Raw genomic sequence first — 27,703 nt, 5'->3', positions numbered from 1 at the left:
TACACCAGGCATAATTTACTTACTGCTCTCACCACTAAATAGGTTGTCCCCATACTACTTAGAGCTCTCTGAAGGAGTAACTCACCATCACATCCTCCACCATATCCAACATTGACTCAAATACTCACATAACCAAAAAGCAACATCTATCTTTCAGCCTCTCACATAGAAACCCGAAGATCACTTCAGCTGTGTTCAAGTGTTCCATGAATTATGAATTTGTAGAGTGCTTAAATGTTAGCTCTTTTAGTTTGACTGTTTCAACTTTAAAAAGTAGCAAAGCTCTTTAAATAAGATAAAGTTTATTTTTTACACACTACTGTTGGAAATTATTTACATAAAATCTTATAAGATGAGCTAAAGTACAGATATAAAGATTTAAATGGATAAAAGATACATGTGATGGATCCCACTAGGAAACAGGCAATACCAGATTTAGTGTTGTACCATGAGGCAGGCTTGATAAGAGAGCTTATTTACTCTCAAATTTGAAAGAGAGAAGGTAGAATCAGAGGTAATGGTATTTCAGCTGAATAAAGGTAACTACAGATGCATGAGGGAGGAACTGAGTAGAATTGACTGGGAGAAGAGCAGAAAAGACAGTGGAACAGCAATGGCAGGAGTTTCTGGAAGTAATTCAGGAGACACAGCAGAGATTCATCCTGAAGAAAAAGAAGCATGATACAGGAGGATGTGGCAACCATAGCTGACTAGGAAGTCAAGGATAGCATAAAAGCAAAAGAGAAAGCAGATGAAGTAGTGAGGAACAGTAAGAAACCAGAGGATTGGGGAAGCTTACAATGACCAGAGGGCAACAAAAAATAAGAAATAAGGAGGGAGAAAATTAAATGAGAGTAAATTAACCAGTATTATAAACAAAGATTGTAAGAGTTTCTTTAGATATACAAAGGGCAAAAGACGACAGAAATGGATGTTAAACTGCTGGAAAATGACACTGGAGAGATAGTAGTGGGGAACAAAGAAATGCCTGAGGAACTGAATAATTACTTTGCATCAGTCTTCACAGTGGAAGACAAGAGTAATTTCCCAAAAATTCAAGAGAATGGGGACAAAGCTGAGTATGGCAGACATCACCAAGGAGAAGGTGCTAGAAAAACTAAATGGTCTGAAGGTGGATAAACCACCTGGATCAGATGGACTATGTCACAGAGTTCTGAGGGAGATAGCGGAGGATATAGTGGAGGTGTGAGTTCAGGAATCACTAGAATCAGGGATGGTCCCACAGGACTGGAAAATCACTAACATAACACTCCTGTTTAAAAAAGGGAGTAAGGCAAAAGATGTAAAATTACAAACTGATTAGCCTAACCTCGAGTGTGGGTAAGATCCCAGCATCCAACATTAAGGTCGAGATTCCTGAATACTTGGAAGTGTGGGGTAAAATAGGGCAAAGTCAGCATGGTTTCATCAAGGAGAGATCATGTCTGACAAATGTGCTAGAATTCTTTGAGGTAGCAAGAAGGTTAGACCAAAGAGAACCAATGGGTGTTATTTGCCTGGACTTCAAGGAGGCCTTTGACAAGGTGTCACACAGGAGGCTACTGACTAAGATAAGGGCCATGGTGTTAGAGGCAAGGTGCGAGCATAGATAGAAGCTTGGCTGTCTGGCGGAATGCAGAGAATGGGAATAAAAGAATCCTTCTCAGGGTGGCAGCCGGTGACAAATGGTATTCCGCAAGGCTCAGTGTTGGGACTACAACTTTTCACTTTATGTTAACAATCTAGATGAAGGAACTGAGAGCTTTCTGGCTAAGTTTGCAGACAATACAAAAATAGAGTCATAGAGATGTACAGCATGGAAACAGACCCTTCGGTCCAACCAGTCCATGCCGACAAGATATCCCAACCCAATCTAGTCCCACCTGCCAGCACCCGGCCCATATCCCTCCAAACCCTTCCTACTCATATACCCATCCAAATGCCTCTTAAATGTGCCTCCACCACATCCTCTGGCACTCATTCCATACACGTACCACCCTCTGCGTGAAAAAGTTGCCCCTTAGGTCTCTTTTATATCTTTCCCCTCTCACCGTAAACCTATGCCCTCTAGTTCTGGACTCCCCGACCCCAGGGAAAAGACTTTGTCTATTTATCCTATCCATGCCCCTCATAATTTTGTAAACCTCTAGAAGGTCACCCCTCAGCCTCCAATGCTCCAGGGAAAACAGCCCCAGTCTGTTCAGCCTCTCCCTGTAGCTCAGATCCTCCAACTCTGGCAACAGCCTTGTAAATCTTTTCTGAACCCTTTAATGTTTCACAACATCTTTCCGATAGGAAGAAGACCAGAATTGCACGCAATATTCCAACAGTGGCCTGACCAATTTCCTGCACAGCCACAACATGACCTCCCAACTCCTATAATCAATACTCTGACCAATAAAGGAACGCATACCAAATGCCTTCTTCACTATCCTATCTACCTGCGACTCCACTTTCAAGGAGCTATGAATCTGAACTCCAAAGGTCTCATTGTTCAGCAACACTCCCTAGCACCTTACCATTAAGTGTACAAGTCCTGCTAAGATTTGCTTTCCCAAAATGCAGCACCTCGCATTTATCTGAATTAAACTCCATCTGCCACTTCTCAGTCCATTGGCCCATCTGGTCCAGATCCTGTTGTAATCTGAGGTAACCCTCTTCGCTATCCACTACACCTCCAATTTTGGTGTCATCTGCAAACTAACTGTACCTCTTACGCTCGCATCCAAATCATTTATATAAATGACAAAAAGTAGAGGGCCCAGCACCGATCCTTGTGGCACTCCACTGGTCACAGGCCTCCAGTCTGTAAAACAACCCTCCACCACCACCCTCTGTCTTCTACCTTTGAGCCAGTTCTGTATCCAAATGGCCAGTTCTCCCTGTATTCTACGAGATCTAACCTTGCTAATCCGTCTCCCATGGAAAACCTTGTTGAACGCCTTACTGAAGTCCATATAGATCACATCTACTGCTCTACCCTCATCAATCTTCTTTGTTACTTCTTCAAAAAACTCAATCAATTTTGTGAGATATGATTTTCCACACACAAAGCCATGTTGACTATCCCGAATCAGTCCTTGCCTTTCCAAATACATGTACATCCTGTCCCTCAGGATTCCCTCCAACAACATGCCCACCACCGAGGTCAGGCTCACCGGTCTTGTTCCCTGGCTTGTCCTTACCATCGTTCTTAAACAGTGGCACCACGTTTGCCAACTTCCAGTCCTCCAGCACCTCACCTGTGACTATCGATGATATAATTTTCTCAGCAAGAGGCCCAGCAATCACTTCTCTAGCTTCCCACAGAGTTCTCGGCTACAACTGATCAGGTCCTGTGGATTTATCCACCTTTAACCGTTTCAAGTCATCCAGCACTTCCTCCTCTGTAATCTGGACTTCTTGCAAGATGTCACCATCTATTTCCCTACAGTCTATATCTTCCATATCCTTTTCCATAGTAAATACTGATGCAAAATATTAATTTAGTATCTCCCCCATTTTCTGCGGCTCCACACAAAGACTGCCTTACTGATTCTCTCCCCAGTTACCCTTTTGTCCTTAATATATTTGTAAAGACCCTTCAGATTCTCCTTAATTCTATTTGCCAAAGCTATCTCATGTGCCCGTTTTGCCCTCTTGATTTCCCTCTTAAGTATACTCCTACTTCCTTTATACTCTTCTAAGGATTCACTCAATCTATCCTATCTATACCTGACATATGCTTCCTTCTTTTTCTTAACAAACCCTCAATTTCTTTAGTCATCCAGCATTCCCTATACCTACCAGCCTTCCCTTTCACCCTGACAGGAATATAATTTCTCTGGATTCTTGTTACTTCATTTCTGAAGGCTTCCCATTTTCCAGCCGTCCCTTTTACCTACAAACATCTGCCTCCAATCAGCTTTCGAAAGTTCTTGCCTAATACCGTCAAACTTGGCCTTTCTCAATTTAGAACTTCAACTTTTAGATCTGGTCCATCCTTTTCCATCACTATTTTAAAACGAACAGAATTATGGTCGCTGGCCCCAAAGTGCTCCCCCACTGACATCTCAGTCACCTGCCCTGCCTTATTTCCCAAGAGTAGGTCAAGCATTGCACCTTCTCTAGTAGGCACATCCACATACTGAATCAGAAAATTGTCTTGTACACACTTAAATTCCTCTCCATCTAAACCTTTCACACTATGGCAGTCCCAGTCAATGTTTGGAAAGTTAAAATCCCCTACCATACCTACCCTATTATTCTTACAGATAGCTGAGATCTCCTTACAAGTTTGTTTCTCAATTTCCCTCTGACTATTGGGAGGTCTATAATACAATTCCAATAAGGTGATCATCCCTTTCTTATTTCTCGGTTCCACCCAAATAACTTCCCTGGATGTATTTCCAGGAATATCCTCCCTCAGCACAGCTGTAATGCTATCCCTTATCAAAACTGCCACTCCCCCTCCTCTCTTGGCTCCCTTTCTATCCTACCTGTAGCATTTATATCCTGGAATATTAAACTGCCAGTTCTGTCCATCCCTGAGCCATGTTTCCGTAATTGCTATGATATCCCAGTCCCATGCTCCTAACCATGCCCTGAGTTCATCTGCCTTCCCTGTTAGGCGCCTTGCATTGAAATAAATGCAGTTTAATTTATTGGTCCTACCTTGTCCCTGCCTGCCCTGACTGTAACCATAACCTTATTGCAGGGACAGGTAGTATTGAGGAGGTGAGGAGGCTGCAGAAAGATTTGGACAGTTTAGGAGAGTGGGCAAAGAACTGGCAGATGGAATACAACATGGGAAAGTGTGAGGTCATGCACTTTGGTAGGAAGAATAAAGGCATAGGTTATTTTCTAAATGGGGAGAAAATTCAGAAGTCTGAAGTGCAAAGACACTTGGTAGTTCTAGTCCAGGTAAAATCAATGACTGCAGATGCTGGAAACCAGATTCTGAATTAGAGTGGTGCTGGAAAAGCACAACAGTTCAGGCAGCATTCGAGGAACAGGAAAATTGATGTTTCGGGTAAAAGCCCTTCATCAGGAATACAGGCAGAGTGCCTGAAGGGTGGAGAGATAAATGTGAGGAGGTGGAGGTGGGGAGAAAGTAGCATAGAGTACAATAGGTGAGTGGGGATGGGGATGAAGGTGATAGGTCAGGGAGGAGGGTGGGGGAAGGTAGCAAAGAGTACAATGGGTGAATGGGGGTGGGATGAAGGTGATAGGTCAGAGAGGAGGGTGGAGTGGATAGGTGGAAAGGAAAACAGGCAGGTAGGACAGGTCATGGGGATAGTGCTGAGCTGGAAGTTTGGAACTGGGGTGAGGTGGAGAAGGGAAAATAAGGAAACTGGTAAAGTCCACATTGGTGACCTGGGGTTGAAGTGATCCGAGGCAGAAGGTGAGGCATTCTTCCTCCTGGTGTCGGGTGGTGAGGGAGAGGCGGTGAAGGAGGCCCAGGACCTCCATGTCCTCGGCTGAGTGGGAGGGGGAGTTGAAATGTTGGGCCACAGGGCAGTGTGGTTGATTGGTGCAGGTGTCCTGGAGATGTTCCCTAAAGTGGTCTGCTTAGAGGCGTCCAATCTCCCCAAGGTAGAGGAGACCGCATCGGGAGCAACGGATACAATATATGATGTTGGTGGATGTGCAGGTAAAACTTTGATGGATGTGGAAGGCTCCTTTAGGGTCTTGGATGGAGGTGAGGGAGGAGGTGTGGGTGCAAAACCTGCACCCACACCTCCTCCCTCACCTCCATCCAAAGCTTTTCCTGCGGTGGCAGGGGAAGGTGCCAGGATGGGAAGGTGGGTTGTTGGGGGGGAAATTGACCTGACCAGGTAGTCGCGGAGAGAATGGGTTTTTGCGGAAGGTGGAAAGGGGTGGGGAGGGGAAATATATCCCTGGTGGTGGGGTCCATTTGGAGGTGGCGGAAATGTTGGCGGATGATTTGGTTTATGTGAAGGTTGGTAGGGTGGAAGGTGAGCACCGGGGGGGGGGTTCTGTCCTTGTGACAGTTGGAGGGGTGGGGTCTGAGGGCGGAGGTGCGGGATATGGACGAGATGCATGGGAGGGCATCTTCAACCACATGGGAAGGGAAATTGCGATCTCTAAATAAGGAGGCCATCTGGTGTGTTCTGTGGTGGAACTGGTCCTCCTGGGAGCAGATACGGCAGAAGAATTGGGAATACGGCATGGCATTTTTGCAGGAGGTAGGGTGGGAAGAGGTGTAATCCAGGTAGCTGTGGGAGTCGATGGATTTGTAAAAATTGTCAGTGTCAAGTCGGTCGTCATTAATAGAGATGGAGAGGTCCAGGAAGGGGAGGGAGGTGTCAGAGACGGTCCAGATAAATTTAAGGTCAGGGTGGAATGTGTTGATGTTGATGAATTGCTCAACCTCTTCGCAGGAGCAAGAGGTGGCGCCAATGCAGTCATCAATGTAGCGAAGGAAGAGGTGGGGAGTGGTGCCGGTGTAATTACGGAAGATGGACTGTTATACGTAGCCAACAAAGAAACAGGCATAGCTGGGGCCCATATGGGTGCTCTTGGCTACCCCTACGGTCTGGAGGAAGTGGAAGGATTCGAAGGAGAAATTGTTCAGGGTGAGGACCAGTTCGGCCAAACGAATGAGCGTGCCGGTGAAAGGATACTGTTGGGGACGTCGGGAAAGGAAGAAACGGAGGGCTTGGAGGCCCTGGTCATGGCAGATGGAGGTGTAGAGGGATTGGATATCCATGGTGAAGATGAGGCGTTGGGGGCCGGGCGGCACTCTGCCTCTATTCCTGATGAAGGGCTTTTGCTCGAATCGTCGATTTTCCTGCTCCTCGGATGCAGCCTGAACTGCTGTGCTTTTCCAGTACCAATCTAATCCAATTCTAGTCCAAGATTCGCTCAAGGTACACTTGCAAATTGAGTCAGTAATTAGGAAAGCAAATGCAAAGACAGCATTTATTCCGAGAGGACTTGAATACAAAAGCAGGGATGTACTTCTGAGGCTCTGGCCAGGCGATATTTGTTGCATTGTGCGCAGTTTTGGATGTATTGGCCCTGGAGTGTGTTCAGAGGAGATTCATGAGAATAGCCCCAGGAATGAACAGCTTAACATATGACGATTCTATGGGTCTACACTCAATTGAGTTTAGAAGAATGAGGAAGGATCTAATTGGAACATACAAAATACTGAATAGCCTGAACAGAGTGGATGTTGGGAAGATATCCTAGGAAAGACTCAGATCCGAGGGCACAGCCTTAGAATAAAGGGAAAATCTTTTAGAACGGAGATAAGGAGAAATTTCTTCAGCCAGAGCGTGGTGAATCTATGGAATTCACTGCCACAGAAGGCTGTGGAGCCAGATCATTGAGTATATTTAAGGCAGAGGTAGGTAGGTTCTTGATTGTAAAGGGGAATTCGGGTTATGGGGAGAAAGCGGGAGAATGGGGTTGAGAAACTTATCAGAAATGATTGAATGGCAGAGCAGACCCGATGAGCTGAATGGCCTAATGTTTGCTCCTATGTCTAACGGCCTAAATGAGCAGAAAACAGCTGTTGATGGTATCTACAATCAGATTGTTAGAGGTTTACTTGCAAAGGTGAACTGAGCAGAACAATGGGATATGAAAAAACAAAAAGTTTTGTGTTCTTCATTAATTCTGCAGTCATAGCTTTTACAGATTGCCTTTTGAAGGTGATTTTGGATTTCTAGATGCCTCCTTCCTTGTGTTTGATTAGGCTGTGAATCCTCTCCCTGATAGGAGTCAAAGTTCTTCTCAGCACAGAATGGTTGTTCAGAGATAGGTTCATCCAGATCAAAATTGATGCAGTAAGCTCCCATATTACATAGAAAATTAGAAACCAGCTCCAAGAGTAAGTCATGCAGCCCTTCAAGCCTTCAGCTTGATCCTCAAGCTCAACACCATACTCCCATTTTCATTCCATGCCCTTTGACGCCTTTACTATAAAGGTAAAAGATTATTGATCTCTTTCTTGAATAAACTTAGTGACCCAGCCAAGAATTCCACATATTGACCACACTTTATGTGAAGAAATGTTTCCTCGTTTTAGTCCTAAATGGTCTATCCATATCCTGTAATTTACATCTGGTTCTAGATTCCCTAACGAAGTGAAATGCTCTCCCTGCATCTAGTTTGTCTAGCCTCGTTGGAATTTGAAGTATGTCAATAGATCCCATCTCATTCTTCTTGACACCAGTTAATATAGTCCCAGACAAACCAATTTCTCCTCTTAGGACAGTCCTCATAATATATTGGGTTGACCTAAGACTAGGGTCGAGACCTATCAGCTTCTAATCTCCCTATACTCTCTCTATGCACTGTCATTATCACCTCTTTATTGCTACCTTTGCTTCTGTAGCCATGACTCACCTTCTCTCAGCCTAGTATAAATACCTCCCTATTTTTCCCTTTTTTTTAAGCTTTGACAAAGGGTCAGTTAGACTCGAAACGTCAGCTCTTTTCTCTCCTTACAGCTGCCAGACCTGCTGAGATTTTCCAGCATTTTCTCAATTTACTTTTATCAAGACCCATCTAGTTCTTCAACTGAGAAAATTAATTTTTATTTCCAAACCATTAAATTGGATGTCTTTCAGGTCAGGTTGCAATGAGAAAGGAAGTGCTAATCACACATCTGGGAAACCGCTTTCAAGGAGTCCAACAGTGTGGAGACAGGCCCTCCAGCCCAAACTGGTCCCAAAATGTCCATCCATGCTAACCCAATTTCCCTGCAGTTGGCCCTTATCCTTCTAAACCTTTCTTATCTGTGCATTTGTCCAAATGACTTCTTCATGTTGGTTACTCACTGCCTCAAACACTTAGGCTGGCAGCACATTCCATTTGTGTACCACACTCTGCGTAAAAATGTTGCCCCTCAGGTTTCTTTTTATTCTTTCCCCTCTAACCTTAACCTGATGCCCTCTAGACCTCAATTCCCCAACCCTGGTAAAAAGTGCATTCACCCTATCCATGCCTCTCATGGTCTTATACACTTCTATAAGACACCCAATCAGTCTTCTACAATCTAAACAAAAATGTACGAGCTTGTCCAACTTCTCCCACTAACTCAGACCATTGAGTCCTGGCAACATCCTTTTAAATTTATTCTGCACACTTTCCAATTTAATAACATCCTTTCTACAGCAAGGTGACCAAAACTGAACACACTACTCCAAGTGCGATCTCACCAACTCTAACATAATTCCCAACTTCTCTACTCAATGCCCTGACTGATGAAGGCCGGGGTGTAGGATCCTAAAAAATAAGAGAGAGTCAAAACCAAAAACAATTTCACTTTTTTCCAGGAATAGAAACAAAGTTCTGTGTGCTCGAAGAAGCATATTCAAAGCAGTCTACCAAGTGTCCATCTACTGAACATAATCGTAAAAAAGTGATGAGATCAGTATTAGTTCATTTAAAAATACTACATACACCGTACAAAGATGATTCAAAAGGCCACCACAATTAAAGTAGAGAAGCTCTATTCGCAAGAAAGGATCTTAAAAATGGTCTAAGCTTAAGCAGTGAAAAAGATCCAGCGAGGCCACACCAGCAGTAATGTGAACAGTTCTGGACACCACATCTTTGAAGGCTATATTGGTTTAGAAATACAGTACAGATTTGTCAGAATAAAATTGAATGAGATTGGAATTTAGAGTTTAAAGGTGTTTTGATTAAAGTTCCAAAATATTGTTTTTCTTTGGCTATCACATCTATTCTCAATGTTAGCTGATTATGGGGTCTTTGAATAAGGAGAAAGTGAGGACTGCAGATGCTGGACATCAGAGCTGAAAAATGTGTTGCTGGAAAAGCGCAGGAGGTCAGGCAGCATCCAAGGGGCAGGAGAATCAACATTTCGGGCATAAAGAAGGGCTTATACCGGAAACGTCGATTCTCCTGCTCCTTGGATGGTGCCTGACCTACTGCGCTTTTCCAACAACACATTTTTCATCTTTGAATAAGGAGCACAGTCTACAAATTGATAAGGAATTCAATTCAGATGTGAAATAAGGAACTGTTCTACACAAAATGTGGGAGGGGTTTGAAACTCAAATGTCAATTGATGCTGGAGCAGCTGCATATTTTAAATTGAAGATTAACAGATTTCTATTATCCAATGCAAGAAGGGATAAGGATGCACACATGAGGTTAAATGTATCTAGACAGATGTATGAATGGGAGGGAGCAGAGGGATAGATATACTTAGACTACAGATACTACCTCATGGCAGGTTTGGATAGAGGATCTGGATCTACACAGGCTTGGAGGGCCGAAGGGCCTGTTCCTGTGCTGTAATTTTCTTTGTTCTTAGGTTTCAGATTAGCTAAAATTTCATTCAGTGGTGAATCAGGCTTGATGAACTAAATATGCTATATCCTGTAAAACACAAGTGGACCAAGAAGGTTAAAAAGAAGGATCTAACTCAATGTACAGTAGTTGCTGAGGGACAGGGTTTTCTCTTGACAGCTCAAACACTGCCTACATGCTGTATTCCTTTATTGTGATTACACAACCTCAGACCAGACATAACAGCTGAAAATAAGATAAAGAGGGGGAAAAAAAACTCTACTCCCAAAGTCCTTGCATGGACAAAATTAGCTGGTAATAGATTAAATAATCTAATGCACCTGCATACTTCCTGTCAACTAAATATACATAAACATCCTGCTGAAACTGAAACGCATGTTAACTGGTTACATTGTGATTGCAGCATATTGCTGGGAAGATCCCGCAGTTCCCTGAATGATTGTGGCAACAGGATGAAGCCAAGGAAGAGACTGCAGACAGGTGCACTGCTAGATAGTTTATTTAATACCCTGCAGCTTCACTCATCACTCAATGTCATTTTTTTAAAAGTCTGAGAAATGTTCTAGAGTTTGAGAACATTTGTGCTTACCTGAAAGTTCTGCTGCCCATTTATCACTATCAGAATAATCAAACTCCAGGTCAGGTGATTCAGAGAAACCCTGTGGAGGTCACGGGGAAAGAAACATCAGAAAACATTTGATTACACAAAAGGGAGAAAATCAGATATTGTTATACCATAAAACAGCTATTTGAATGCCAGGCATCAGCACTTGAGAAAGGAACAGAGTAGGATTTTTGTTTGGGCTGGGGGGAGCAGTGCAGTGACAGAGAGCAAGAGTACAAGCACAGATACAATCAATATTCCTAAACAGACAACAAGTAGGGAATGTGACTAGTCATCCATAGGCAGATGGAGGCGAATAATTGAATTATGATAAAACAAAGGACAGTGGATGCTGGAGATCTGAAACAAACAAAAACAGAAATGGCTGGAGAAACTCAGCAGGTCAGGCATCATCTTACAGAAAAAACAGAATTAATGTTTCAACTCGAGTGACTCTTAATTGTATTCTCTCCACAGATGCTGCCAGACTTGCTGAGTTTCTCCAGCAATTTCTATTTGTTTGTAACTGAATGATAAACAAGATATAAATGATTTGGATGTCAGTATAAGAGGTATAGTTAGTAAGTTTACAGATGACACCAAAATTGGAGGAGTATTGGGTAGCGAAAGTTACCTCAGTTTGCAACGGGATCTTGATCAGATGCACCGATGGGCTGAGAAGTGGCAGATGGAGTTTAATTTAGATAAATGCAAGGTGCTGCATTTTGGGAAAGCAAATCTTATACACTTAATGGTAAGGTCCTAGGGAGTGTTGCTGAACAAAGAGACCATGGAGTGCAGGTTCATAGCTCCTTGAAAGTGGAATCGCAGGTAGATAGGATAGTGAAGGCGGTGTTTGGTTTGCTTTCCTTTATCAGTCAGAGTATTGAGTACAGGAGTTGGGAGGTCATGTTGCTGCTGTTTAGGACATTGGTTTAGGCCATTGTTGGAGTATTGCGTGCAATTCTGGTCTCCTTCCTATAGGGAGAATGTTGTGAATCTTGGAAGGGTTCAGAAAAGATTTACAAGGATGTTGCCAGGGTTGGAGGATTTGAACTATAGGGAGTGGTTGAATAGGCTAGGGCTGTTTTCCCTAAAGCTTCAGATGCTGAGGGATGATCTTATACAGGTTTATAAAATCATGAGGAACATGGATAGGATAAATAGACAAAGTCTCTTCCCAGGGTGGGGGAGTCCCGAACTAGAGGGCATAGGTTTAGGGTGAGAGGGCAATGATATAAAAGAGATTTAAGGGGCAATTTTTTTCATGCAGAGGATGGTACGTGTATGGAATGAGCTGCCAAAGGAAGTGGTGGAGGCTGGTACAATTGCAACATTTAAAAGACATTTTGTTGGGTGTATGAATAGAAACAGTTTGGAGGGATATGAGCTGGGTGCTGGCAGGTGGGTCTAGATTGGGTTGGGATATCTAGTTGGCATGGGCAAGTTGGACCGAAGGGTCTGTTTCCATGCTGTACATCTCTATGACTCTTTAACTCTCTCTCGCCTTGTGCAGTTGTCAAGACAAAGTGAACCTACGATCGTGGGTCATTTGGATGAGTTATGAATACTAATCAGCTGTCATTCATGCAATGGTTAGATGAATAAATGCTCTATTAAACATGTAAACAATTCATTAGGACCAGATGTTTCAAGTTGAAAACCCAATTCTTTTTCAGAGGTATCTGATGTCATCTCACCTGTGGCATCAGAGACTGCCATAAGACAATATCACAAAAATCTACACCTGCAGATAAGTAGATTAAATTTGCAACAGTAACTTAAGAAATTGATGTGGTTCTGTTCGCCGAGCAGGGAGTTTTTGTTGCAAACGTTTCATCCCCTTTCTAGGTGACATCCTCAGTGCTTGGGAGCCTCCTGTGAAGCACTTCTGTGATGTTTCCTCCGGCATTTATAGTGACTTGTCTCTGCCGCTTCCGGTTGTCAGTTGCTGTCCGCTGCAGTGGCCGGTATATTGGATTCAATAGCACCCAAGCACTGAGGATGTCACCTAGAAAGGGAGCGAAACGTTTGCAACAAAAACTCCCAGCTCGGCGAACAGAACCACAACAACGAGCACCTGAGCTACAAATCTTCTCCCAAACTTTAAGAAATTGAATTTGGTGAACACACCTGAGCTTCTTCTGCACTTGCTGTTTTTATTTCAGATCTCAAGTAGTCACAGTATTTTGCATTAACCCTTTAATATTGGTTCAGCATTTTTTTGGCCAAATTGAATCACATTGCTTGTAGTCAACTCAAATCCTCAGATACAGATTTACAGCACAGGTGACAGCCATTTGGCCCATTATGTCTCGATCAGTCAACAAACGTCTCATCCTTCTTATCCTATTTTCCATCCCTGAATGCTATGAAAATGTGTTTTTCTGGAATAACCACCCTTTCAGGCAGAGTGGTCCAGACTTCCAGCACGTACTGAGTGAAAAAAATTCTCAACACTCTGCTTAGCTTTCTACCTCAACTCAAATCTCTACCCCTTCATTATTGACTCCTATGCTAATGAAAACCATGCCTTGCTATCCAGCATATACACTTCAATTATACATATCTCTAACTCCTCCCAACATTTGCTGTTCCAGGAAAAATCTATTTCAGTCTGCCCAATCTTTCCTCATTTCCTTCCTGTAATTTATAGCTATCCTCTGCACAATTTATCACTGTACCAACTTATAGCATCCAGGAATGGCTTCATCATACCCCTGTACACAAGGTATAGCTCACTCAGACAGCAAAGGCTCCAGCACTGGGTCCTGTGGAACCCCAGTACTGACCCCGATGGAAACAGATTTCCAATCACAGAAACATCCCTCTGCCTTCTCACCCAATTTTGGATCAAATGGGCCACTTGTCTTGGATCCTATGAGTTCTAAGTTTCTTGACCATCGTGCCAGTGAAACTTGATGAAAAGGTTCTGGCAAACTGTCACCTAAATCGGAAATATTAACTGTGCCCTCGTTCATGAATTACATAAAATTAGTATACAAGTAAAATAGATAATGAGGAGGACAAATAGAATATGGTAATGATTATTTTTATATTCTATTTTAAAATCAGAGAAGCGTTATTGTGGGGAACTGTGTACAGTTTTGTTCCCCTTGTCCCACTCCATCCAAACAAACAACCGGACTCCAGACTCCACCCCATCATCCTCTCCCCCAGACACCGCCCCTCCCCCTCCCACTTCCTCCCCCCAAGAAGACACCCCTCCTCACCTCCCCCTCCCTCCCTCCCAGACCTCGCCCCTCCCCCTCCCTCCCCCCCAGGCGTCACCCCTCCCCCCCATTCCCCTCCCTCACCCCCAGGCGTCACCCCTCTCCCCCATCCCCCTCCCTCACCTCCAGGCGTCACCCCTCTCCCCCATCCCCCTCCCTCACCCCCAGGCGTCACCCCTCTCCCCCATCCCCCTCCCTCACCTCCAGGCGTCACCCCTCTCCCCCATCCCCCTCCCTCACCCCCAGGCGTCACCCCTCTCCCCCATCCCCCTCCCTCACCCCCAGGCGTCACCCCTCCCCCCATCCCCCTCCCTCACCCCCAGGCGTCACCCCTCCCTCCCTCACCCCCAGGCGTCGCCCCTCCCCCCCATCCCCCTCCCCCCATCCCCCTCCCCCCATCCTCTCACTCCCAGACGTCACCCCTCCCTCCCTCACCCCCAGGCGTCGCCCCTCCCCCCCATCCCCCTCCCCCCATCCCCTCACTCCCAGACGTCGCCCCTCCCCCCATCCCCCTCCCTCACTCCCAGACGTCGCCCCTCCCCCCATCCCCCTCCCTCACTCCCAGACGTCGCCCCTCCCTCCCTCACCCCCAGGCGTCGCCCCTCCCCCCCATCCCCCTCCCCCCATCCCCCTCCCCCCATCCTCTCACTCCCAGACGTCACCCCTCCCTCCCTCACCCCCAGGCGTCGCCCCTCCCCCCCATCCCCCTCCCCCCATCCCCTCACTCCCAGACGTCGCCCCTCCCCCCATCCCCCTCCCTCACTCCCAGACGTCGCCCCTCCCCCCATCCCCCTCCCTCACTCCCAGACGTCGCCCCTCCCCCCATCCCCCTCCCTCACTCCCAGACGTCGCCCCTCCCCCATCCCCCTCCCTCACTCCCAGACGCCGCCCCTCCCCCCATCCCCCTCCCTCACTCCCAGACGCCGCCCCTCCCCCCATCCCCCTCCCTCACTCCCAGACGTCGCCCCTCCCCCCATCCCCTCCCTCCACCCCTTCCCTCACCCCTCCCCCCATCCCCCTCCCTCACCCCCAGACGTCGCCCCTCCCCATCCCCCTCCCCACATCCCCCTCCCTCACCCCAACCCCTCCCCCATCCCCCTCCCTCACCCCATCCCCCACTCCCCATCCCCCTCCCTCACTCCCAGATGTCACCCCTCCCCCCATCCCCTCCCTCACCCCTCACCCCATCCCCCTCCCTCACCCCCAGGCGTCGCCCCTCCCCCCATCCCCCCCCTCACCCCCAGACGTCGCCCCTCCCCATCCCCCTCCCCCCATCCCCCTCCCTCACCCCATCCCCCTCCCCCATCCCCATCCCCCTCCCTCACCCCCAGACGTCGCCCCTCCCCATCCCCCTCCCTCACCCCATCCCCCTCTCCCCATCCCCCTCCCTCACCCCATCCCCCTCTCCCCATCCCCCTCCCTCACCCCATCCCCCTCCCCCATCCCCCTCCCTCACCCCCAGACGTCGCCCCTCCCCATCCCCCTCCCTCACCCCATCCCCCTCTCCCCATCCCCCTCCCTCACCCCATCCCCCTCTCCCCTCCCTCACCCCATCCCCCTCTCCCCCTCCCTCACCCCATCCCCCTCTCCCCATCCCCCTCCCTCTCCCCATCCCCCTCCCTCACCCCATCCCCCTCCCCCCATCCCCCTCCCTCACCCCATCCCCCTCCCCCCATCCCCCTCCCTCACCCCATCCCCCTCTCCCCATCCATCTCCCTCACCCCATCCCCCTCTCCCCATCCCCCTCCCCCTCTCCCCATCCCCCTCCCTCACCCCATCCCCCTCTCCCCATCCCCCTCCCCCTCTCCCCATCCCCCTCCCTCTCCCCATCCCCCTCTCCCCATCCCCCTCCCTCACCCCCAGACGTCGCCCCTCCCCCTCCCTCACCCCATCCCCCTCCCTCACCCCCCCTCCCCCTCCCTCACCCCTCCCCTCTCTCCCCCCCTCCCCCCTCACCCCATCCCCCCCTCACCCCATCCCCCTCCCCCCTCACCCCATCCCCCTCCCCCTCACCCCATCCCCCTCCCCCCATCCCCCTCCCCATCCCCCTCCCCCCATCCCCCTCCCCCTCACCCCATCTCCCTCCCTCACCCCCAGACGATCCCCCTCCCTCACCCCCAGACGTCCCCCCTCCCTCACCCCCAGACGTCACCCCTCCCCCATCCCCCTCCCTCACCCCCCCATCCCCCTCCCTCACCCCCCCATCCCCCTCCCTCACCCCCAGACGTCACCCCTCCCCCATCCCCCTCCCTCACCCCCAGACGTCACCCCTCCCCCATCCCCCTCCCTCACCCCCAGACGTCACCCCTCCCCCATCCTCACCCCCCCATCCCCCTCCCTCACCCCCAGATGTCACCCCTCCCCCATCCCCCTCCCTCACCCCCAGATGTCACCCCTCCCACTCCCTCCCCCCAGACGTCACCCCTCCCCCATCCCACTCCCTCCGCCCCTAGACGCCGCCCCTCCGTCTCCCTCCGTCTCCCCCTCCCCTCGACACTGGCCCCCTCCTCTATCTCACCCACACAGCCTTCCACACAGTGACCCCCAGCCCCAGCCCCAGCCCCAGCCCCAGCCCCAATAACACCAACAGTCCCGGGCCCCCTCACACCTCCGAATCTTTCCGCTGGTTTCTGAAAAACTCGCGGCCTTTAGGTAACGCCTTTGGTTTGCCGAAGCTGTTGTTAGCAGGAATGCCGGTGACTGACACGGGCCCTGTTCCACATCCAGAACCCGCTTCAGCCCCGGGCCCAAGTCCGGGCCCGCTCTCCGCCAGCACCGCGCCGCCCGACTCCATTATCGCCTCTTCTGACCAAGAGGAGGAAATCACCTTCCCAACATGGCGGCAGCAAGGGTCCGTCTGTCCTTCCCAACATGGCGGCAGCAGTGGTCCGTCTGTCCTTCCCAACATGGCGGCAGCAAGGGTCCGTCTGTCCTTCCCAACATGGCGGCAGCAAGGGTCCGTCTGTGCTTCCCAACATGGCGGCAGCAGTGGTCCGTCTGTCCTTCCCAACATGGCGGCAGCAAGGGTCCGTCTGTCCTTCCCAACATGGCGGCAGCAGTGGTCCGTCTGTCCTTCCCAACATGGCGGCAGCAAGGGTCCGTCTGTCCTTCCCAACATGGCGGCAGCAAGGGTCCGTCTGTGCTTCCCAACATGGCGGCAGCAGTGGTCCGTCTGTCCTTCCCAACATGGCGGCAGCAAGGGTCCGTCTGTCCTTCCCAACATGGCGGCAGCAGTGGTCCGTCTGTCCTTCCCAACATGGCGGCAGCAAGGGTCCGTCTGTCCTTCCCAACATGGCGGCAGCAAGGGTCCGAGTAAAAAATGAGGTCTGCAGATGCTGGAGATCACAGCTGAAAATGTGTTGCTGGTCAAAGCACAGCAGGCCAGGCAGCATCTGAAGGGCTTAACTCGAAACGTCGAATTCCCTGTTCCTGAGATGCTGCCTGGCCTGCAACACATTTTCGGCAGCAAGGTCCCGTCTGTCCTTCCCAACATGGCGGCAGCAGTGGTCCGTCTGTCCTTCCCAACATGGCGGCAGCAAGGTCCCGTCTGTCCTTCCCAACATGGCGGCAGCAAGGTCCCGTCTGTCCTTCCCAACATGGTGGTTCTATGGTCGCGCCTGTTTTTCCCAAGTGGCCGCATCCAGGTCTTTGCCAACGTGATGTGAAAGGTAGGGAATTTGGGAGAAGGAATAAGTCATTCAATGTTTTCAGTCTGCTCCATGGAGTTACCGTAGTTACTGTTATGTACCAGACCAGACCCCCACAAAATAGTCACAAGCGAGAAGTGCAGCTGCTGGAGACCAGGGTTTAGATCAGAGTGTTGCTGGAAAAGCACAGCGGCCCAGGCAGCCCGGAATGTCGACTCTCCGGCTCCTCGGATGCTGCCTGACCCGCTGTGCTTTTCCAGCAACACTCTGATCTAAATTTTAAGAATGTAGCCTAGACCCTGACGTTTTCTTATTTTAAAGATACCTGTGAAGTGGGTGCTCCAGATGTGATGCAACTGGTCAAACCACTCAGTCTTAAGCAAAACACAATTTGTTTAAACAGTACAATTAAAGTACAACTAAAACAAACAAGAATTTGGAATAACTTAATACATTACTTATTAATTATTCCACTATGGTAACATCCCATAAACATACCCCTTGGCAAGAAGGTGAATTCAGACACAGGTGTTTAAGTGCAGTTTCCCAATCCAGGATGGAATAACATCGAGAGATTTCAGAGAAAGTAAAAGTTAGGGATTATTAGATTAGATTAGACTTACAGTGTGGAAACAGGCCCTTCGGCCCAACAAGTCCACACCGACCCACCGAAGCGCAACCCACCCATACCCCTACATTTACTCCTTACCTAACACTACGGGCAATTTAGCTTGGCCAATTCACCTGACCCGCACATCTTTGTGACTGTGGAAGGAAACCGGAGCACCCGGAGGAAACCCACGCAGACACGGGGAGAACGTGCAAACTCCACACAGTCAGTCGCCTGAGTCGGGAATTGTACCCGGGTCTCAGGCGCTGTGAGGCAGCAGTGCTAACCACTGTGCCGCCCAAAGGATTATCGCCTGAAGCTTGCAACCTTTCTGGGACCCTAACAACTTCTACTACTACAATTAAACAAACTAGAAAACCTCATCTGAGAGAATTCATTGTTAAAGCTGTTTAAAAAATACCTAAAGACTGTGAACCTGATCTATAAGGACTTTAGTAAGGCATTCAACAAGATTCCTCATAATAGACTGGTTAGCAAAGTTAGATCTCATGGAATACAGGGAGAACTAGCTATTTGGAATCAGAACTAGCTCAAAGGTAGGAGACAGAAGGTGGTGGTGGAGGATTGGTTTTCAGACTGGAGGCCTGTGACATGTGGTGTGCCATAAGAATTGGTGCTGGATCCACTGCTTTTCATCATTTATATAAATGATTTGGATGTCACCACTAGTGTACCCGCTGACTTCATCTGCAGGAAGTGCACTCAATTCCAGCTCCTCAGAATTCGTGTTAGGGAACTGGAGCTGGATAAACTTAAGGTCATTCGAGAGGCGGGGGGGTACCAGGTAAGAGTTACAGGGAGGTAGTCTCTCCCCCAGTACGGGAAAAAGGAGATGGGTTACAGTCAAGGAATGGAAAGGGAACAGACAGAGAGTGCAGAGATACCCGGTGGCCATTCACCTCAATAATAAGTATTCAATTCTGGTTACTGTTGAGGATGACCTACCAGGGGAAAGCCATAGTGACCAGGTCTCTGGTGCTGGGCCTGGTTCTGTGGCTCAGTAGGGAATGGGGGAGAATTGAAAAGCGCTAATGGTAAGACACTTATTAGATAGAGGAAAGGACAGGAGATTCTATAGTTGCTGTGGTAATTTCAGGATTATGGTTGAGAGTGGGTGCTGGAAAAGCACAGCAGGTCAAACAGCAACAGGTCAGAGTAGGTGCATCGACATTTTGGGCAAGAGGTCTTCATCAAGAATGTGGTTTGTGAGCCAAGGGGGTAGAGAGATAAATGGGAGGGATTGGGGCTGTGGGGAAGGTCACTGAGAGTGCGATAAGTAATGGTGATAGGTCAGGTTAAAATTTTTAAGGTTGGGTGGAATGTGTTGGTGAAGTTGATGAATTGCTCAACCTCCTCGTGGGAGCACGAGGTGGCGCCAATGCAGTCATCAATGTAGCGGGGCAAGAGGTGGGGAGTGGTGCCGGTGTAACCATGAAAGATGGACTGTTCTACGTAGCCAAGAAAGAGACAGGCATAGCTGGGGCCATACGGGTGCCCATGGCTACCCCTTTTGTCTGGAGGAAGTGGGAGGATTCAAAGGAGAAATTGTTAAGGGTGAGGACCAGTTCAGCCAAACGAATGAGAGTGTCAGTGGAAGGGTACTGTTGGGTATGTCAGAGAGGAAGAAACGGAGGGCTTGGAGGCCCAGGTCATGGCGGATGGAGGTGTAGAGGGATTGGATGTCCGTGGTGAAGATGAGGCGTTGGGGACTGGGGAAACGGAAGTCTTGGAGGATGTGGAGGGCGTGGGTGGAGTCTCAAACATATGTGGGGAGTTCCAGAACTGGGGCGATAGGACAGTATCGAGGTAGGTGGAGATGAGTTCGGTGGGGCAGAAGCAGGCTGAGACAATGGGTCGGCCAGGGTGGTCAGGCTTGTGGATCTTGGGAAGGAGGTAGAATCGGACGGTGCGCTGTTCCTGGACTACGAGGTTGGAAGCTGTGGTGGGAGATCTCCTGAGGTGATGAGATTCTGTATGGTCTGGGAGATGATGGTTTGGTGATGGAGGGGGTGGGGTTATGGTCAAGGGGGCGGTAGGAGGAGGTGTCTTTGAGTTGGCATCTGGCTTCAGCGGTGTAGCGGTCAGTGCGCCAGACTACCACTGCACTCCCTTTATCTGCTGGTTTGATGGTGTGGTTGGGATTGGAGCAGAGGGAGTGGAGGGCAGCGAGTTGTGAGGATGAGAGGTTGGAGTGGGGGAGTGGGGTTGACAGGTTGAGGCAGTTAATGTCCCGGCAGCAGTTGGAAATGAAGAGGTCGAGGGCGGGTAATAGGCCAGCACGAGGTGTCCAGGTGGATGCAGTGTGTTGGAGGTGGGCGAAGGGGTCCTGGGAAGGTGGGCGGGAATCCTGATTGTGAAAGTAAGCTCGAAGGCGGAGGCGATGGAAGAAGTGTTTGACGTCACAGCGTGTATTAAATTCATTGATACATGGACAGAGGGGGATAAAGGTCAGGCCTTTGCTGAGGACTGATCATTCATCCTCAGTGAGGGGTAATCTGGGGGTGATGGTGAAAACTCAGCAGGGCTGGGAGCTAGGACCTGGTGTAGGTGTGGAGCTGGAAGTAGGGTCGAGCCTGTAACTGGAGTGGGTGTGATGGTGGGGGGAATGGGGTGGAGTCATGAGCAGGGGTGGTGTTCTCCTCAGGATTCTGGGAGGTGGGAATGGTGACAGTAGGATCTGTGGGGGGGAATGTCGGCAGAATGCAGGTGAGTGGCGTTGGTGGGGGCGGAAGTGGTGGCGAACATGGCAGTAGAGGGGACAGAAGTCGCTGAACGTGTGACATCAGCGATGACGTGGGGTGCGGAAGTGGTGTCACGTGTGGTGATAGGTTAGAGAGGACAGTGGAGCGGATAGGTAGGAAGGAAGATGGACATGTAGGGCAGGTCATGAGGGTGCTGCGGAGTTGGAAGATTGGAACTGGGAACAGGTACAGGGAGGGAAATGAGGAAACTGGTGAACACATGGACTCTGGACTACATTTAGACCAACACAATTTGGATCTGAATGGAACAACCAGTACCTACTACAAATTCAAAGTCTCCAGAAATGGTTCTCCATCAGGATCCTCCAATTAACACTCGCAGCCATGCGCTGCCATCTAATCTCTCTGTGGTCAGCCCTGCCTCAGACTCTCTCAGACTCCGCCAAGGACATGCAGGTCCTGAGCCTCTTCCATCACCACACCCCAACCACCTGACACCTGGAGGAAGAATGCCTCATCTTCTGCCTTAGGACCCTCCAACCACAGGGCATCAATGTAGACTTCATCAGTTTCCTTCTCTCCCTTTCCCCCACCTTATCCCTGTTCGAACCTTCCAACTCTGCACCACCTTCATGACCAGCCTTACCTGTCCATTTTCCTTCCCACCTATCCGCACCACCCTCCTCTCCGATCTATCACCATTACCCCCATCTCTATCTACCTATCACACTCTCAGCTACCTTCCCCCGAGCCCCAACCACCCTCCCATTTATCTCTCTACTCCCTCAGCTCACAAGCTTCATTGCTGATGATGGCTTTTGCCTGAAGTGTTGATTCCCCTGCTCCTTGGATGCTGCCTGACTTGCTGTGCTTTTCCAGCAACACACTCAACTCTGACCTCCAGCATCTGCAGTCCTCACTTTCTCCTAATCTCAGGATTATGACCAATGCCACATATTAGTGAGGTGAGGAACAGGGAACAAGTGCAGTTAAACATGGGCTACAGGGCTGGTACAGGAGGGAGGGCTTCAGGTATGTAAATCTTTGTGGTACCTTCTCGGGAATGGGAGACTTGTACATGAAGGACGGGTTGCACTTAAACTGAAGGAGTACCAATGTTCTGGTTGGGAGATTTGCGAGAGCACTTCAGGAGAGTTTAAACTAGTTTGGCAGAGGGCTGGGAACAATTGCTACAAATCAGAGGAGTGGGGAGTTGTTGAATAGGCAGAAACTTTCTGAATTTTCTGATTCAGTGTGTGGATGTATCTACTAGAGAAGGTGCAAAACTTGACCTACTCTTGGAAAATAAGGCAGGGAAGGTGACTGAGGTGTCAGTGGGGGAGCACTTTGGCGCCAGCGACCATAATTCTATTTGTTTTAAAATAGTGATAGAAAAGGATGGACAAGATCTAAAAGATGAAGTTCTAAATTGGAGAAAGGCCAATTTTGACGGTGTTAGGCAAGAACTTTCAAAAGCTGATTGGAGGCAGATGTTCGCAGGTAAAAGGGACGACTGGAAAATGGGAAGCCTTCAGAAATGAGATAACAAAAATCCAGAGAAAGTATATTCCTGTCAGGGTGAAAGGGAAGGCTGGTAGGTATAGGGAATGCTGGATGACTAAAGAAATTGAGGGTTTGGTTAAGAAAAAGAAGGAAGCGTATGTCAGGTATAGACAGGATAGATCGAGTGAATCCTTAGAAGAGTATAAAGGAAGTAGGAGGATACTTAAGAGGGAAATCAAGAGGGCAAAACGGGCACATGAGATAGCTTTGGCAAATAGAATTAAGGAGAATCCGAAGGGTTTTTACAAATATATTAAAGACAAAAGGGTAACTGGGGAGAGAATAGGTCCCCTAAAAAATCAGCAAGGCGGCCTTTGTGTGGAGCCACAGAAAATGGGGGAGATACTAAATTAATATTTTGCATCAGTATTTACTGTGGAAAAGGATATTGAAGATATAGACTGTAGGGAAATAGATGGTGACATCTTGCAAGAAGTCCAGATTACAGAGGAGGAAGTGCTGGATGTCTTGAAACGGTTAAAGGTGGATAAATTCACAGGACCTGATCAGGTGTACCCGAGAACTCTGTGGGAAGCTAGAGAAGTGCCTCTTGCTGCGATATTTGTATCATCGATAGTCACAGGTGACGTGCTGTATGACTGGAAGTTGGCAAACGTGGTGCCACTGTTTAAGAAGGATGGTAAGGACAAGCCAGGGAACTATAGACCGGTGAGCCTGACCTCAGTGGTGGGCAAGTTGTTGGAGAGAATCCTGAGGGACAGGATGTACATGTATTCGGAAAGGAAAGGACTGATTCGGGATAGTCAACATGGCTTTGTACGTGGGAAATCATGTCTCACAAAGTTGATTGAATTTTTTGAAGAAGTAACAAAAAAGATTGATGAGGGCAGAGCAGTAGATGTGATCTGTATGGACTTCAGTAAGGTGTTCGACAAGGTTCCTTCAGATTACAACAGGATCTGGACCAGATGGGCCAATGTGGTGAGAAGTGGCAGATGGAGTTTAATTCAGATAAATGTGAGATGCTGCATTTTGGGAAAGCAAATCTTAGCAGGACTTGTACACTTACGATTAGGTTACTTACAGTGTGGAAACAGGCCCTTCGGCCCAACAAGTCCACACCGACCCGCCGATGTAACCCACCCAGACTCATTCTCCTACATTTATCCCTTCACCTAATACTACAGGCAATTTAGCATGGCCAATTCACTTAACATGCACATTTTTGGATTGTGGGAGGAAACCCACGCAGACACAGGGAGAATGTGCAAACTCCACACAGAGAGTCGCCTGAGGTGGGAATTGAACCCAGGTCTCTGGTGCTGTGAGGTAGCAGTGCTAACCACTGTGCCACCGTACCATCCACTTAATGGTAAGGTCCTAGGGAGTGTTACTGAACAAAGAGACCCTGGAGTGCAGGTTCATAGCTCCTTGAAAGTGGAGTCGCAGGTAGATAAGATAGTGAAGAAGGCATTTGGTATGCTTTCCTTTATTGGTCAGAGTATTGATTATAGGAGTTGGGAGGTCATGTTGCGGCTGTACAGGATATTGGTCAGGCCATTGTTGGAATATTGCATGCAATTCTGGTCTCCTTCTTATTGGAAAGATGTTGTGAAACTTGAAAAGGTTCAGAAAAGATTTACTAGGATGTTGCCAGGATTTTTTAGGGGACCTATTCTCTCCCCAGTTACCCTTTTGTCCTTAACATATTTGTAAAAACCCTTCGGATTCTCCTTAATTCTATTTGCCAAAGCTATCTCATGTCCCCGTTTTGCCCTCCTGATTTCCCTCTTAAGTATCCTCCTACTTTCTTTATACTCTTCTAAGGATGTTGAAGGATCTGAGCTATAGGGAGAGGCTGAACAGACTGGGGCTGTTTTCCCTGGTGCGTCGGAGGCTGAGGGGTGACCTTATAGAGGTTTACCAAATGAGGGGCGTGGATAGGGTAAATAGGCAAAGTCTTTTCCCTGGAGTCGGGGAGTCCAGAACTAGAGGGCATAGGTTTAGGGTGAGAGGGGAAAGATATAAAAGAGACCTAAGGGGCAACTTTTTCATGCAGAGGGTGGTACGTGTATGGAATGAGCTGCCAGAGGATGTGGTGGAGGCTGGTACAATTGCAACATTTAAGAGGCATTTGGATGGGTGTATGAATAGGGAGGGTTTGGAGGGATATGGGCCAGGTGCTGGCAGGTGGGACTAGATTGGGATGGGATATCTGGTCGGCATGGACGGGTTGGACCGAAGGGTCTGTTTCCATGCTGTACATCTCTATGATTCTATGACTCTAAATAGAATGTTGAGAATCTGTCAAGAAGGATACACAGTTGATAGGGCAAAGAGATGGATTTAAGTATGCCTGTTTCAATGGAAGGAATGTCAAGAATAAGAGTGATGAACTAAGAGTATGGATTAGTATTTGAAACATGGAACATTACAGCCCAGTGCAGGCCCTTCGGCCCTCAATGTTGCACCAACCTCTGAAACCAATCGGAAGCCCATCTAACCTACACTACTCAATTATCATCCCTATGTCTATCCAATGACCATTTAAATGCTCTTAAAGTTGGCAGGCCTACTACTGTTGCAGGAAGGGCGTTCCACACTCCTACTATTGTCTGAGTACAGGCACTACCTCTGACATCTGTCTTATATCTATCACCCCTTAATTTAAAGCTATGTCTAGCCATCACAATCTGACTAAAAAGGCTCTCATTGTCCACCCTCTCCAACGCTTTGATTATCGTATATGTTTCAATTAAGTTATCACTCCACCTTCTTCTATCCAACAAAACAGCCTCAAGTCCCTCAGTCTTTCCTCATAAGACCTTCTTTCCATACCAGGCAACACCTTAGTAAATCTCCTCCGAATCCTTTCCATAGCTTCCACATCCTTCCTATAATGCGGTGACCAGAATTATACGCAATTCTCCAAGTGCAGCCGCACCAGAGTTTTGCACAACTGCAATATGACCTCATGGCTCTAAAACTCAATCCCTCTACCAGTAAAAGCTAACACACCATATGCCTTCTTAACAACCCTATCAACCTGGATGGCAACATTCAGGGATCTATGTACATGGACAGTGAGACCTGTCTGCTCATCTACACTACCAAGAATCTTACCATTAGCCCTGTACTCTGCATTCCTATTACTCCTTCCAAAGTGAATCACCTCACCTCAAACTTTTCCACATTAAATTCCATTTACCACTCCTCAGCCCAGATCTGCAGCTTATCTACGCACCTCTGTAACCTACAACATTCTTCGGTACTATCCACAATTCCACCGACCTTCGTGTCATCTGCAAATTTATGAATCCATCCTTCTACACCCTCATCCAGGTCATTTATGAAAATGACAAACAGCAGTTTCCCCAAAACAGATCCTTGTGGTAAACTCCAGGATGAACATTTCCCATCAACCACCACCCTCTGTCTTCTTTCAGCAAGCCAATTTCTGATCCAAACCGTTAAATCACCCTCAATCCCATGCCTCTGTATTTTGTGAAATAGCCTACCATGAGAGACCTTATCAAACGCCTTACTGAAACCCATTTACACCACATCAACTGCTTTACCCTCATCCACTTGTTTGGTCACCTTCTCAAAGAACTCAATACATTTTGTAAGGCACGACCTACCCTTTACAAAACTATGTTGACTATCCTTAATCAATTTATTCCCTTCTGGATGATTATAAATCATATCTCTTTTAACCTTTTCCAACACTTTACCCACAACCAAAGTAAGGCTCACTGGTCTATAATGACCAGGGTTGTCACCGCTCCTCCTCTTGAACAAGGAAACAACATTTGCTATCCGTCAGTCTTCAGGCACTATTCCTGTATTCAATGACATAAAGATCAAAGTCTCCTTGCAGGCTTCCCAGAAAATTCTAGGATAAATCCCATGCAGCCCAAGGGACTTATCTATTTTCACACTTTCCAGAATTGCTTACACCTCCTCCTTTTAAACCTCAATTCTGTATTCTCCTCAACCACATTGTCTTTTTCCAGTGTGCATACTGAAGAAAAGCAGTCATTTAACGCTTCCCCATCTCCTCTGACTCCACCACAACTTCCCACAACTATGCTTGATTGGCTCTAATCCTACGCTGAGTCTAGATTAGAGTGCTGCTGGAAAAGCATAGCAGGTCAGGCAGCATCCGAGGAGCAGGAAAATTGATGTTCCGGGCAAAAGCCCTTCATCAGGAATAAAGGCAGGGAGCCTGCAGGGTGGAGAGATAAATGAGAAGGGGGTGGGGGTGGGGAGAAAGTAGCAAAGAGTACAATAAGTGAATGGGGGTGGGGATGGAAATGATAGGTCAGAGAGGAGGGTGGGGAAGGTAGCAAAGAGTACATTGGGCGAATGGAGTGGGAATGAAGGTGATAGGTCAGAGAGGAAGGTGGAGTGGATAGGTGGAAAGGAAGATAGACCGGTAGGACAGGTCATGGGGATAGTGCTGTGCTAGAGAGGTCAGTGTGCCAAACTACCACTGCATCCCCTTTATCCTCGGGTTTGATGGTGAGGTTGAGATTGGAGCAGAGGGAGTGGAGGGCTGCGCGTTGTAAGGGTGAGAGGTTGGAGTGGGGGAGGGCGGTAGAAAGGTTGAGGCGGTTAATGTCTCAGCGGCAGTTGGAAATGAAGAGATCGAGGGTAGGTGATAGGCTAGTGCGGGGTGTCCAGGTGAATGGAGTGTGTTGGAGGTGGGCGAAGGGGTCCTCGGAAGATGGGCGGGAGTCTCGATTGTAAAAGTAAGCTCGGAGGCGGAGGCGGCAGAAGAAGTGTTCAATGTCACGGCGCTAGTCATTCTTTTATTCCTGATATACTATAGAAAGCCTTAGAGTTTTCCTTCATCCTATCCACCAATGACTTCTCATGTCCCCTCTTGGTTCTTCTTAGATCTCTCTTTCGGTGTTTCTTGGCTAACCTGTAGCTCTCAAGTGCCCTAACTGAGCCTTCACGTCTCATCCTAATGTAAAAACCTTCTTCTTCCTCTTGACAAGAGATTCAACTTCTTAAGTAAACCATGGCTCCCTTGCTCGACCACTTCATTCCTGCCTTCCAGG

The 27,703-nt window shown here is 48.2% G+C and overlaps 1 protein-coding gene and 1 long non-coding RNA gene across 2 annotated transcripts in view; one reads left to right on the top strand and one right to left on the bottom strand.

The window, feature by feature from the left end:
* LOC132828287 (striatin-interacting protein 1 homolog) overlaps positions 1–16,953 on the bottom strand; it is a 180,488-nt gene extending 163,535 nt beyond the window's left edge. Inside the window, exons 1-2 of the mRNA XM_060845261.1 lie at positions 16,739–16,953; positions 10,883–10,952 (exon numbers count right to left, since the gene is read on the bottom strand). Coding sequence (XP_060701244.1) covers positions 10,883–10,952; positions 16,739–16,924 — 256 coding nt within the window. The 5' untranslated portion in view covers positions 16,925–16,953. The remainder of the gene's footprint in view (positions 1–10,882; positions 10,953–16,738) is intronic.
* Positions 16,954–17,722: 769 nt separating this feature from the next.
* Positions 17,723–27,703, top strand: part of LOC132828450 (uncharacterized) — a 47,110-nt gene continuing 37,129 nt past the window's right edge. Inside the window, exon 1 of the long non-coding RNA XR_009646121.1 lies at positions 17,723–17,798. This is a non-coding gene — a long non-coding RNA (uncharacterized LOC132828450). The remainder of the gene's footprint in view (positions 17,799–27,703) is intronic.

This window comes from Hemiscyllium ocellatum, chromosome 26 (genome assembly GCF_020745735.1).
Source record: "Hemiscyllium ocellatum isolate sHemOce1 chromosome 26, sHemOce1.pat.X.cur, whole genome shotgun sequence".
Taxonomy (NCBI): domain Eukaryota; kingdom Metazoa; phylum Chordata; class Chondrichthyes; order Orectolobiformes; family Hemiscylliidae; genus Hemiscyllium; species Hemiscyllium ocellatum.
The sequence above is the reverse complement of the archived record's forward strand: the minus strand, read 5'-3'. Positions and strand labels throughout refer to the sequence as shown.